The sequence below is a fragment of the Camelina sativa genome, chromosome 14 (genome assembly GCF_000633955.1).
Source record: "Camelina sativa cultivar DH55 chromosome 14, Cs, whole genome shotgun sequence".
Classification (NCBI taxonomy): Eukaryota; Viridiplantae; Streptophyta; class Magnoliopsida; order Brassicales; family Brassicaceae; genus Camelina; species Camelina sativa.
Window position 1 is genome coordinate 12533434 of NC_025698.1, and position 12674 is coordinate 12546107.

The following is a 12674-nucleotide window of genomic DNA, read 5'->3' on the forward strand; positions in this document are numbered from 1 at the left end:
AAAAAAAAAAAAAAAAACAATGATAGACACTGATGATTTGAGTTAAGAAAGAGTAGGAGTTTTACAGGCGCTGAAGGAGATGCAGCTGAGATGCAGGTGTAAAAGAAGAGATGGTAAGGTGTATCTGATGAAGGAGAGTCAAAATCTTGTCAATAGAGTTAACGACTTGGTTGAGATTCTCCTTTGAATCATCAGCAGCAGCAGCGGTGGTCACAGATGAAGTCCCGTCATTGGTTTGATATCTCATCGTACCGTTACTCCCACTCCCACCAATTGGCACTGCTGCACTTGTGTTCTGTGCTGGATCCATTACAAGCTTCAACACACAAAACATCCATAAAAACAAAGTAAATCACCAAATCATGATCTTCGCAAACGCAAATTCGAAACTTTTAGGAGAAGCCTAAGGCTTTTCAATCAATTAGAGTGCAATTTGATATAAATTCGCAATTTTGATTAAAACTCCAACCAAAAAGGAGGAGGAGACTGAATCAAAGCATAAACAATACCAGAAAAAAAAAACCCATTAGCGTTGAATCGAGATCCGTAAATTACCTACAACAGAGGATGGGTTTGGCGAGAGAGAGAGGATGAACTCTGAGCCAATTAGATGCGCTTCAACCCAGAGAGATTAAGATTGCTACGAAGGAGATGATTTGGTGTTTTTACAATATGTAAACCTGAGAGTTTCTTATTTATTTTACAAGAGACGGATGAAAAGGGCAGACGCAGTCCGTAGAAAAGTGGGTGTAGATGGCAATTACAGCTACTTTTCCAAAACATGTTTACATCTATACCGACTTTTCAACCATAGTGTATTTTTGAAAAGGTTTTGACATAAAATCAAGATAATTTTGCCCTTATCTCTCTCTCTTTTAGAGTTTTGCGGTAATTATTTATGGTTCTTAGATATTTACTATGGAGGAAGATCCAAAGGTCACAAAAGAAATATAACTAAAAGAATTTTGTCAAGTTTTTTTTTTCTCTTATTTGATGATCTATTTGTTTGAGGAGTTTATAATTACATTTTTCTTTCATTCTTTTATCTTTATTTATCATTTATTTAGCTATTATTAATAAATTTTGTATATTTTTTACACAAAATATAATAATTACATTTTTTCTAAATTTTAAGATGCACTTTGCTATACTTTATATGAATAAGTTATATACTATCCAATTTTAGCTGAATATTTGTTTTATGATAAGTGGATGGTAAACTGTGGATAATTACTTGATTAGACTACTAAATTCATAATTTGAGTATGTAATGTAATTGGTTGGACGTAGTTTTGTAGATGCACTTTTGTGGTTGTCTTCTGCATATGAAGTAACATGAATGACTTATGGTTTAGGGTTTAAAGTTTAGATATTAGGGCTTATGTGAATGAGGTGACTATGTTTTGGGTTCAGGATTTAGGATTTAATATTCAGAGTGTAGAGTTTAATAATACCCATCAATTTCAGCGTCCATGACAACGAGTCCACATGGAAACATATTTATTGATTGGGTTATAGTGCAATTTTTTAGATAGAAAAGTATATTTTGTGGATATTTTTTTGTGGATACCAATGTACACAGATCAAATAACCATTATACAACATCCACAGACAACACGAGATCGTTGCATCATGTTTTGTGTTGGAACAGAAACATATACATACCAAATGGTTTATAAAAAAAGAAAAAAAGACAACACTGATTAATTTAAAATATTAGATATCAATCATGTGGATGAGTAGCTATGAATACTTATTTCATAATATCTTGCTCATCCTAGATGAGGAAAAATTTGTCCTAGATAAATTAGCTATTTAGATGTCTTTTATCCAAACGTTTTTGCATTTTTTTCTCATCTAGAACTATGACTGTTAGAACAAATGCATGGTCATTAATTTCAAAGACTATCCATCAAGCATACTACATATACATGATCATTAATTTTTCTGTAAGACTAGTTCATATCTACATTTTCTCTTCACCATATATATTATACAACGTAATGCACATGGACATCGCCTGGTGGATGAGCTACCATGGATGATTGACATGACTCTATTTTTTTTTAATTATGGATATCAGATATATGTTAAGATATAAAAGTAGAAGTTGTTCTGGGTCATATTTAGATTATTAATTAATAAAATAAAATACTAATTTAGGTGGAATTAGAAATTATTAATATGACTATGAATATTAATTCAATTATATTTGATTTAGATTGAATTTATAATTTTTTTGTTTTGAGAAAAAATTAAAAAATATAAAACAATGTCAATCAACAAGTTACATTTAAAATAATATAATTAAAGTGAGATAAAACAAATAAATATTAAAAGAAAGAAATGAGAAGGAAAGAAAAAATAAGGTAAAATAAAATGAAAAAAGGTATATAGATTATTTTATATAGTAAAAATATACGAATAGTAAAAAGGAGATGTAAATGTTATTAGTGCATGTTGATGCAATATTCTCAAATCTCAACTATACACGTCGACCTAATTTTTTAATCACGGCCACTTTGGATTGCTGACGTGGCACATTATCTTCTCTCGTTCAATTAAATCGACGGTGTATATTTTCCCATTCTTGATTTAGTTGCATTAATGATCTTGTTTAGTACATTTTTTTTATACAATACACTAGTCTACATCTGAAAATTTTGAATAATATGGTTTTCAGTTCATTGCTTGATCCATTGGAGAGGAAAGTGTTAGTATTACACTTTACGTCTTTACGCTAAAATTCTCTTTTTCCACGGATAAAGCTTAAATAAAACTCAAAAACAATAAGCACAAGCACTAAGCTATATTAGGTAGTACTAAAACGCTCGTTGCCGGGATGACGTATTCTCTTCAGGAAGATTGAGTATTTGCTGAATCTGGTAATGAGCCTGCATATATATCACATGATACACACAACCATTAGGATAATCACTACCCGAACGGTAACTAGGCAGAGGGTTTCTAGTCAAATCCTAACCTCACAAGACAAATGAACTACTATTACTAAGCAAGATAAGAACTTGAACTTACCAGTTTGATGCGACCTTTGATCTGCGTAATAACAGCAGTAAACTCTTCTAGTTGCCTGCCAAAACAAACACTCCGTTTATAGATAGTAATCCACACTATAGTGCATCATATACGATAATACAACCATGTTTTCCTTGGATTCACCCACAAGCAAACAGCAATATAAGGCAACATTCAGAACTTTGACAACTTTAAAACAAGCAAGCAGCATTTGGAGAAAGCAAAGGTTTATCATACTTTTTAATTCTTTCCTCCCTTTGTGAAATATGGTCAAGAGCTTCTTGCCTGGTGAGTTCCACATAAAAGCCGAGTCCTATATCCATGAATATGTGCCGAGTATCTGGCCTGAACTCAAACACACACACCCAAATCAATTGTAAACAAAATCAGAAAGGAAACCTGGTAGAACTTATCTCAGATTTTAATCGGCAGTAATCTCAACATTTTATGCTCAGCTCAATAAAACATAACTAGCATCTAACATATACAAACACAGTGAAAGTTCACTACTTATAAAGTTTATTGAAGGCAGAAGAGTTTGTGCTCTTTCGAAAATGCATTAAGCTGCACCATGGAGACAGTGTATGACATTTCACAGACAATGACTTGACTAATATTAAACGAAAGAATCAAGAGCTATCAGTGACGTACACTTCAGCTTGCATGTAAACTTCTGAACCGAGGTTGACCATTGTTTTGAGACTATTCACATCATTTTTCTCCAGAGTTTCTAGGTAATTCCGCAAGTCAGAGCTAAAGTGGGAATAACACCGTTAAGGAAACAAGAATATCCAACCAAATTAGAGATCACTAGAACAGCAACGAATTATGAACGACTACACCAAGAATAGTTCCTCTAGATTTCAAAAACACAAAAAAAAACCCAAGTTAAAAAAACTGATTGGTAACTGAATCCAGTCATCTTTGAAGGGGATAAGACATGGGAGAAACTAGCAAAACATTGAGAAATAGCTTAATGAGATACACATTTCGAGAAGCAAGAGTCTTCCCTATACAATAAGGATACAGTACTTTTTGTTCTTCAAAGATCTTGTCCCTGCAAAACCAAACAATGCAGAGACCACAATGACTATAAAACCTCAAACTAAAAGACTATAAACGAATAACAACATGCAAAGAAAACACACAAATCTAATCCTATACATACCGTGAAGCAGTTGCGTGTACAAGCTTCTGTTTTAAACCTTTATCAATAATCTCCTCCAACAAATGCAAGTCCTTTTGGCGTCCCTCGTCCATTACTGCAACACGACCAAACACACATCAAGCTTAAAGGCTCAAAAACATCGCCTTGTTTATTTGATGGACCTAGAGTCTTGAATTGTTCGTAATTTCAAAATCAAGAGTCACCTAAAAAATCAACAAGAGCATTGAAACTACATAGGAATTGCATCGAACTAATACTTAGAAGCATATCATCGAACAGGTGGTGAGCACCCCAAGAGAGAACCAAAAATCACAAAAAAGTTCTTCTTAAATACGATGATCATAACTGATTTCTAAACGAAACGTTATCAAAAAAAAAACAAGAAAGCATTCAACTTTATCGAATCCAAAGTCGATAAACGTGAATAAAAAATCAGATTAAAAAAAATTAGAGATACAGAGAACAGCAAAGGTCCACGATGATTCTGACTCACTAGAAAGGTGTTGAAAGAGGTCTACACACGAACAGAGCAAACGAAGATGGTGCTGGTGGTTACAGCGATGTTCAACGTCGGTGAAGGAGGACGAAGGATATAATTTGGTGGTGGTCGAATCCAATTTATTTATACCATGTAAAAACCGGTTTACGATCAATTTTGGTTTTTACTTCCAAGTCCTTTAGAATATAATTAATTTTCAGAAAGCCCCACCTAGTTTTTAAAATTACTAGTTTACGCCTAAAGTTTTCCAAACACTAACATATACTACGAAGTTCGTTAGTAGTACGAACAAACTTGAGATGCTATAATCATCAAACCATGTAAACATACATAGAAATCATTAATCACACATAACAAAACCTTAAAAATGCATCAAATTTTATTGGTGATGAAAACAAAAAAAAATGTTCCAAGTGAAACCCCATTGATATACATCTTCTTCTTCAACTAATACGTTTCCATGTTCATTCGCCGAGTATGATCCATAAACACACAACAAAACTTGAACAGCCAATATCATTACTCCGTATCAACAACCGCAATGGTCTCCATGATTGGCTGAGTTTCACCACCTCTTGAAGCTTCCATACTATAATAAACTCGGCAGCTGAAATAGAACACTGCACTCATCATCGAATCTATAAGTGTCACAAAGGAATACATCAACACCAACAGAGGACCTTCCCATAACCTCGAAGACCCATCTCCATAACTCACTTTCTTCACTCTATGATCAAACAACCCTTCCACAAACGCCAATCCTAAAGTCGACCCAAGGAACATCAACAAACCAACCTGAATCTGCCCTTTGATCAAAACACTAGCTCTCACCAACGCTCCTATCCCTGAAACATCTTCCAAAACCGAGATCACAACCGCGGTGTTGCAGATGATAATCGCGTTTGCGAAAACTACAGAGAATGCTAAACCAACTAAGATGGCTCCATAGACACTGAAATCAGGAGAGAAGCCGAGAACAAAGAAGGAACTGCAGATTGCTACGAGGAGAACGCAGAAGAAAGTGAAGCAACCAACAATCATAATGCAAATCCAAAGGTAAGTGTACACAACTCGTTTCCATATCTTATTCAATGCAACCAAGAACTTGCTAATCTCGGCTTTTTCCCTCGAGTAAGTGCAATCAACTGAGTAAACCACAGCTGCTTTAGACAAGAGAGACACAGTGATGAACAAAGGGAAACACATTGCTGACGAAACAGAGGTTTCAGCGAATTTCTGACAAGAGTGTTTGACAAAAGGCTGTAAAGGAAGACCACTTGACTTTGCCACTAAGAGAAGCTTCACTGTGAGCTTGTTCACTAACGATTGATCAACTAAAAAGTTCGGTAAAATCAAAGCAGAGACAGGACAGATCAAAGCAGCAGTAGTGATCATGAAAGCACCTAGATTGTACCGGAGGATTCGAACGGATTCTCTAACGATCTCTAATGCATTCGAAGAGTGAAACTGCTTGTGACTGTATGATTTTAGCTCTGGTTTCCGCAAAACACCTACGAGATTTGTTGTTTCCGTCTCCATTTTTGAGAGAGTGAAGTGGGTTTTTCAGTTGAGTTCGAGGTTACATACCATGAATCTTGATTCAGAAGCAGCGAGTCGAAGCAAAGATTCGATCTTTCAGACAACCCAGAAACCAAATTGGATCTTAGGCTTCTTTAGCAGAGTTAAAAAAAAAACTAAAAAAAAGACGAATCTTGGAATGGGATCTCGATGATGTTGTCTACGTTCCTACAAAAATTTTGTAATAGAGAATGGTTTCTCTAAAAAAGAAAAAAAATGAAAGATTACTAATTTTGTCGGTGGCACAAGTGAACGTGCTTTTGTCCCCTCCAGTGAAGATAATCCAAACGGGGACGTTGTAATCAGTCTTCTTCTTCATCGCGAAGTTGAAGTTAAACCGCTGCTAATTCAACAAGAATCCTAAAAACACTGAACCGTAAACCCGGTTTGGAAATTATTGATTTGATTTGATCAATTGAGTTAGGCCCAACAATAATAGCTCTTAATGGGCTTTTTGAGAGAGAGAGAGAGAGAGAGAGAATTTTTCCGGTGAAAGTACGATGAAGTTTTGAGTTAAAAGTGGAAAGTGACACGCCGTTGACCACTAAAGACGAGAGCTTTTGAGAGATACAATGGAGCTGAATCTTCAAGAGAGTGGAAGGAGATCAATTCGATGCATTGTCAAACTTGGTTTGTCTTTTGATCCCAAATTGCTTCAACGATTCTTACATTGCATTTTTAGTTGTTCTGTCTTATGGGTTTGATTTTAATTTGATTTTTCCAATTCCGACAATGAGGAAGGAGTCTAAAGATCTCTCCTTTATTACTATCCCATCAATACTAGCTGTGTAACACCAAAATGTCTTGAATGATTTGATAGGAGGTGCGGCGATTACTTGCAAGAACGAGCTGGAGAAGATTCACGATGAGAATCTGGAGATCGTGGCTTGTCAGTTACGTCAGGCTATGATGGAAGGTTCAGTTCCGAGCAAGGTTATTGGAATGGATTGGAGCAAGAGACATGGAAGCTCCGAGATTGCTTGTGATGTGGATGTCTTAGGGGATCAGGAGTCTTCTGAGTTTAGCAAATTTGTTGTGGTTCACGGCGCAGGTTAGTTGTTTCCTTGTTGGACATTGGTTCATCTATGCTTGAATCTTATAATGAAGGATCAAATAACATCTTTGATTAGTTCTTTACAGATCATTGACCTTCCTTGTGTTGTTTTGATATGTGTCATTAGGTTCATTTGGGCACTTTCAGGCCAGTAGATCCGGAGTTCATAAAGGAGGGCTTGAGAAACCTATTGTCAAAGCTGGTTTCGTCGCTACTCGTATATCTGTGAGACTCTCTGCAAAGCTAATGCTCTTACTTGAGCTAGTCTTGAAGTTGTTTTGATAGTTACTCTTTCCACTCCTTTGCAGGTCACAAATCTTAATCTTGAAATTGTAAGAGCACTTGCCCGAGGTACCTCTAAAAGTTATTCTCTACTTCTCCTCTGAAACTATGTTTGCTGAGAGGAAAAGATGAATTTTGATGCTAAAGTTTATGCTTTCTTGCAGAGGGGATTCCTACTATCGGCATGTCTCCATTTGCATGTGGTTGGTCAACCTCCAAAAGAGATGTAAGAATCATCAGAACTTCTTTACCTTTAGATATTACCTGATCTGAAGCTTTATTGATTCAATTCTAATGAGACTGCTATTTGCATTAGGTGGCTTCTGCGGATCTATCAATCGTAGCTAAAACAATAGATTCAGGATTTGTCCCTGTAAGTTTTGAATCCCACCAGTGGCATTAGGTAGATGTTTCCTAAAGTCATTCGACCATAATTTTGGCTGTCCTGGCCAGGTTCTCCATGGAGATGCAGTGCTAGACAATATACTGGTAATATGCTCTCCCGGGATACCAAATATCCTCTAGGTTCTTGTCCTTTTAGAATTTGAACTGCTAAATATTCTTGCCCTGAGCAGGGCTGCACCATATTGAGTGGTGATGTTATCATCCGTCATCTTGCGGATCATTTGAAGCCAGAATACGTTGTCTTCCTCGTATCCTTTTCATTTTATAAAATGCAAGTTTGTTTTTTTTTTTTTTAATGTGTTCTTTCTTTGTTATCTGAGTAACTCCTTGCAAAGACAGACGTACTAGGTGTCTACGATCGACCACCTTCAGAGCCTGACGCTGTGCTCTTGAAAGAGATATGTTAGTTCCAAACTTTACTGTTCTTTTTAAATGGTTTTGCAACTCTTGGCCTAATCTAACAGTTCATGCAGCTGTTGGACAAGATGGAAGCTGGAAGGTTGTGAATCCCGTATTGGAACACACAGGTAAAAGACAGAGAACCTATTTTGTAAAACTATGCAACAAAGTCTGAGGTTTTAGTTGAAACTTGTCTAAATTTTGGAATGAAACAGTTGATTACTCTGTTGCCGCCCACGATACAACCGGTGGAATGGAAACAAAGATATCAGAAGCTGCTATGATTGCAAAACTTGGAATTGATGTCTACATCGTGAAGGTATAGAAAAGACATCTTTTGCCTTTAACTAAATTATCTCTCTTAGATAAAGATGAGCTTTAAACCCACCATTATGCTTTCTTTGTATATCTCCTAAACAGGCTGCAACATCACATTCACAGAGAGCGCTCAGCGGCGACTTGAGAGACTATGTTCCTGAAGATTGGCTCGGGACTATAATCAGCTTCTCAAAGTAGCATTATCTCCAACTCCAACACAAAAATACTAATCCCAGCTTTTCACGAAAGAAAACATTTGACCTTTTTCTTGGTAATGGTGTTTATGTGTTTTCTATTACCATACTTCGTGCATGGACGACAAATATCTTGTATTGTAATGTCGAAGCAATTAACCTTGATTGTTAAAAGAAATTCGTAACCCTTGGCAACTTGCTCTGTTTTTAAAAACAATCGAACACTTTTCCAACATTGAAATTGGAAATAAAATGCATTTAACTCTCCATCATTGTGCACAGATTAAGATGAGCACAAACTAACTTTCATATCTAAGGACGAAGAATTTACGGGCTCGGTTAAAGCAACAAAGACGCAGTGAAACTGTTTTTGACCAATTTGAAGACAGACTGCAGAGAGATCACAAGTATTGGGTAACAAAACTTAGAAAACAAACATAACCAAAAAAAAAACAAAGTAGAAAGGGTTTAAGAATAACATCTGATAGGAAACTTTCAATGTTTCAACACAAACTTTTCAACAATCCAAAACCAATAGATAGTGGTTGTCTTGAAACAAGAAACACACACATGGTCTAAATTAGGAAAAAGAAAAAAAAAACATCCTTTTGTTCTTATAACACTGACATTTGTTTGTCAAACTGGTAATAATATAATCCTCCTCAGTGAAAAGAGAATGATACTTTGTTTACTTGCCACCACCAACTTCCTTGACGGCACAGATCTGCTCCTCTCCCATGGAAGACATAACAGACACCACAACATCCTTACCCTCCTCAAATCCACTCCTCATCTGCATATACAAAACCCCCACAATTGCTTTTCAATATCACAAATCGAACACAAGTCCTGTCTGAGAGAGAGAGCAAATATGAAAAGAAAATAACCTGAGCGGCAAGAGCATCATCGGTGGGGAGCTTGAGGTCATCCTTAGTGCCACCACTGTCGGTCAAAAGGCTAACCTGTTATGTGAACAAACAAACAAAACATTTCAAACATACCCAGGGAGTAAACAAAGGCTAAATGATAGAGGAAAGTGAGTATGAAAGAAAGACATACAAAGCCATCCTCAGAGATATCAATCAACTGGTAATCAACACGGTTCACATGAGGAACCTGACAAATATAAAAAAAAAAACAAATCTCGAATCAGATCATGCATAGAGATATTATGATGAATCATGCATAAAGAGATTTGGTGATAGAGTCTCATACATCACAATTGTGGGAAGAAGGCACAATATCTTCAAGCTTCTTAGCGTTGAAGATATCAATAGCAACAAAGTGACATTTGGCGTGACCGTGCTTGCCAGTCTTGGAAGTCGAAACCTCAACAACCTATAATACATCATACATCAAAATCAAACACCGAATCAAAACCTTGTTCTCCATGGCTATCTTAGATCAAATCAATCACAATCACAAAAAAAAAGCGTCTGATACTGTATTCTGATTTCAATTATTTCCGCAAACATAACACGAATCTACAGCACCATCACCATAACAAACGAAACAAGGATATAAGAAGAAGATTCATCTAAAGCGATCTGATTAACCAGTAACCGAAAGATTAAAAAAAAAAAAGCAACAAAATCATTTCAAATCGGATGACATAAACAAAATCAAGGAAGATCTAGGAACAGATAAGAGAGATCGGATGGAGGAAATCGAGAAAAAAAAAAAAGGACCTTGCAGGGACGGCCTTTGATGACGATGTGACCACCTTTACGGATGTTACCAGCTTGCTGAGGGTAGGTCTTGGAAGCTCCGGATTCGCTGGACTCGAAGTGGTGCTCGTCGTCAGACATGTTTTTTTTTTCACGGATTTGAGGAAGATGAAACAAATAGAGAGAGATGGAGAAGAAGATGAAAAAAACCTAAAAAAGGAGAAGTCAGACAAAGTGATGTCGATTTTTTTATATAGAGAGGCAGAGAGGAGAGGAGAGGAGAGGCGAGGAAGGGGAGACCTTTCTAGGGTTACTGTGTTATTATCCTCTTTCTCAGCCGTTCGATTAAAATATTCTCAACCGTTCAGATTTACTCTAAAATTTATCCTTTTTTTTCTTCTTTCGGTTGTTGCATCGCGTGCTTTCCACGCGGCCCCACTTTAGCTTGCGGCGTCTAATTTCTCTCATTTTATTCTTTTTTTCTTTAAAGAAAAAAAATACAACTTTTCTTGTGCTCTAAGGACATCTTTTTGGCAGGAACACTTTTGAGTGTTTTTAGAGTAAAAATATTATGAAAATAATATAAAATCATTAGTTTAGATTTTTTATTAAGAAATTAGTTATTGAGAGAACATGTTTAAGATCATAAAATTTAATAATATAATAATCTTAAACACAAATGTGACTGTTTACAACATGCTAAAGGTTATGTATTCATCAGGAAAGATTACACAACATGCTAAAGGTTATGTATTCATCAGGAAAGATTACACACTCTACATATAAGAAAACACAAGTGTAAACAAACAGTCGAGGCCAAGTCCTTCCAAGATTGGGAAACACTAAAATTTCGAAAAGAACAATACATTTACGCTATAACAGATGAGCCATGAACTCACCACTCACAAAAGTCTCTGCATCAAGCAATGTAACGACTCAAACTAAAGAAGCGAGTTTCGTAAGAGTGATTACCCGATGTCTGTGCTTAGCGCCTTTGAAAAAAAGAAGGTTGTGACGTCTCTGGTTCTGAGACAAATCTAGTCTAGGAAGTAGATGCGTGTATGGAACAATCACATCCTTAATGACAGAGACTTGAGTATGCTCTATCCTCTCAGGCAAGCTAGTCCCGTTGGATGATTTAGAATCTTGCCTGAACCAGCCTCCAAAATCCACCACTAGAAGAATCGACAAAGCAATCTCCTCACGAACATGCCACATTCCAAAGATATAAAGAGAGAAGCTTTAGTACCAGTTAGAACAAAAACGTGATCCAAGCTTCAGTGTTCTTGACAAAATCAAGAACTTCTCTCTCTCTGTGGTAATCTTCGTTTCCAGACTTCTTCCTAAACGAACCTTTACCATTTCCAAGCTCCATCTCAGCACTCAACGTAGCAAAGAAGGGCACGAACACTACATCAGCGTCAGATCAACAATGTTACTTGCTGTGTCCTGTGATATTTGCCACTCTAGTGGATCCACTGGTACCCTGGAGAAGAGTTATAGAGTTGTAAATCATGTGGCTGAAAAAGCAAGGGTCTTGAAACCGATTATGTATATACTAGATAACAGACGATCATGAAACCATTGCCAATTCTGAAATTATTAAAGTAAAGTGATATGATGATGAAATATGTAAAAAGTAAAGTCGACGCACCACTGATTCACCCAAAAACAAGTAAAGAGAATCGAGCAAAAGTTTGTGTGTGTGCATCAAAAACCAAAATCCACAGGGAGAAGACATGAAAATCCAAAGTAAATCAATTTCAAAATCAAATTAACACACTGATTGCAAAAACCCTAATTCGACAAACATATGCAAAGAGCAATCACACTTTCTCACAGATCAAACGAGCCAAATAATATTCCTCAGTTACTAAACAGCAAATCACTAAAATCAGAGACCGAAGAACAGAATCCAACACAGTAAACAGAGAGAATCGATAAATATAGTCTGAGAGAACTTACGAGACATTGAGTTGGCGAAAAAGGAGACCGAGAATGGCGAGAGAGCATAAGGAATTGGAGAAGAAGAAGAGAAGCGAGAAGACGAAGAGGACAGAGAAAGAGAGGAACA

General features: G+C 36.3%; 5 protein-coding genes across 5 annotated transcripts in view; 1 reads left to right on the forward strand and 4 right to left on the reverse strand.

Annotated features, from left to right (window-relative positions):
- LOC104741186 (mediator of RNA polymerase II transcription subunit 10b) overlaps positions 1-756 on the reverse strand; it is a 2355-nt gene extending 1599 nt beyond the window's left edge. The window contains exons 1-2 of the mRNA XM_010461981.2: positions 556-756; positions 60-316 (exon numbers count right to left, since the gene is read on the reverse strand). The gene's annotated coding sequence lies outside the window, so the exon portion shown is untranslated. The remainder of the gene's footprint in view (positions 1-59; positions 317-555) is intronic.
- On the reverse strand, positions 2626-4808 carry LOC104741187 (protein UXT homolog). Its single transcript, XM_010461982.2, has 7 exons — positions 4698-4808; positions 4205-4298; positions 4064-4093; positions 3688-3789; positions 3274-3381; positions 3037-3091; positions 2626-2894 (listed from the first exon to the last, which is right to left on the reverse strand). Exons 2-7 carry the CDS (start codon positions 4294-4296, stop codon positions 2823-2825), a joined length of 459 nt encoding a protein of 152 aa, XP_010460284.1. The 5' UTR covers positions 4297-4298; positions 4698-4808; the 3' UTR covers positions 2626-2822.
- On the reverse strand, positions 4980-6595 carry LOC104741188. Its single transcript, XM_010461983.2, has one exon. It carries the CDS (start codon positions 6240-6242, stop codon positions 5223-5225), a length of 1020 nt encoding a protein of 339 aa, XP_010460285.1. The 5' UTR covers positions 6243-6595; the 3' UTR covers positions 4980-5222.
- LOC104741189 (acetylglutamate kinase-like) lies at positions 6739-9128 on the forward strand. Its single transcript, XM_010461984.2, has 12 exons — positions 6739-6911; positions 7102-7332; positions 7463-7560; positions 7644-7686; positions 7782-7843; positions 7934-7990; positions 8071-8106; positions 8193-8270; positions 8358-8424; positions 8496-8549; positions 8637-8740; positions 8842-9128. Exons 1-12 carry the CDS (start codon positions 6854-6856, stop codon positions 8935-8937), a joined length of 984 nt encoding a protein of 327 aa, XP_010460286.1. The 5' UTR covers positions 6739-6853; the 3' UTR covers positions 8938-9128.
- Positions 9388-10873, reverse strand: LOC104741191 (eukaryotic translation initiation factor 5A-2). The gene is made up of 5 exons (XM_010461985.2): positions 10622-10873; positions 10149-10271; positions 9993-10049; positions 9821-9895; positions 9388-9726 (listed from the first exon to the last, which is right to left on the reverse strand). Exons 1-5 carry the CDS (start codon positions 10739-10741, stop codon positions 9622-9624), a joined length of 480 nt encoding a protein of 159 aa, XP_010460287.1. The 5' UTR covers positions 10742-10873; the 3' UTR covers positions 9388-9621.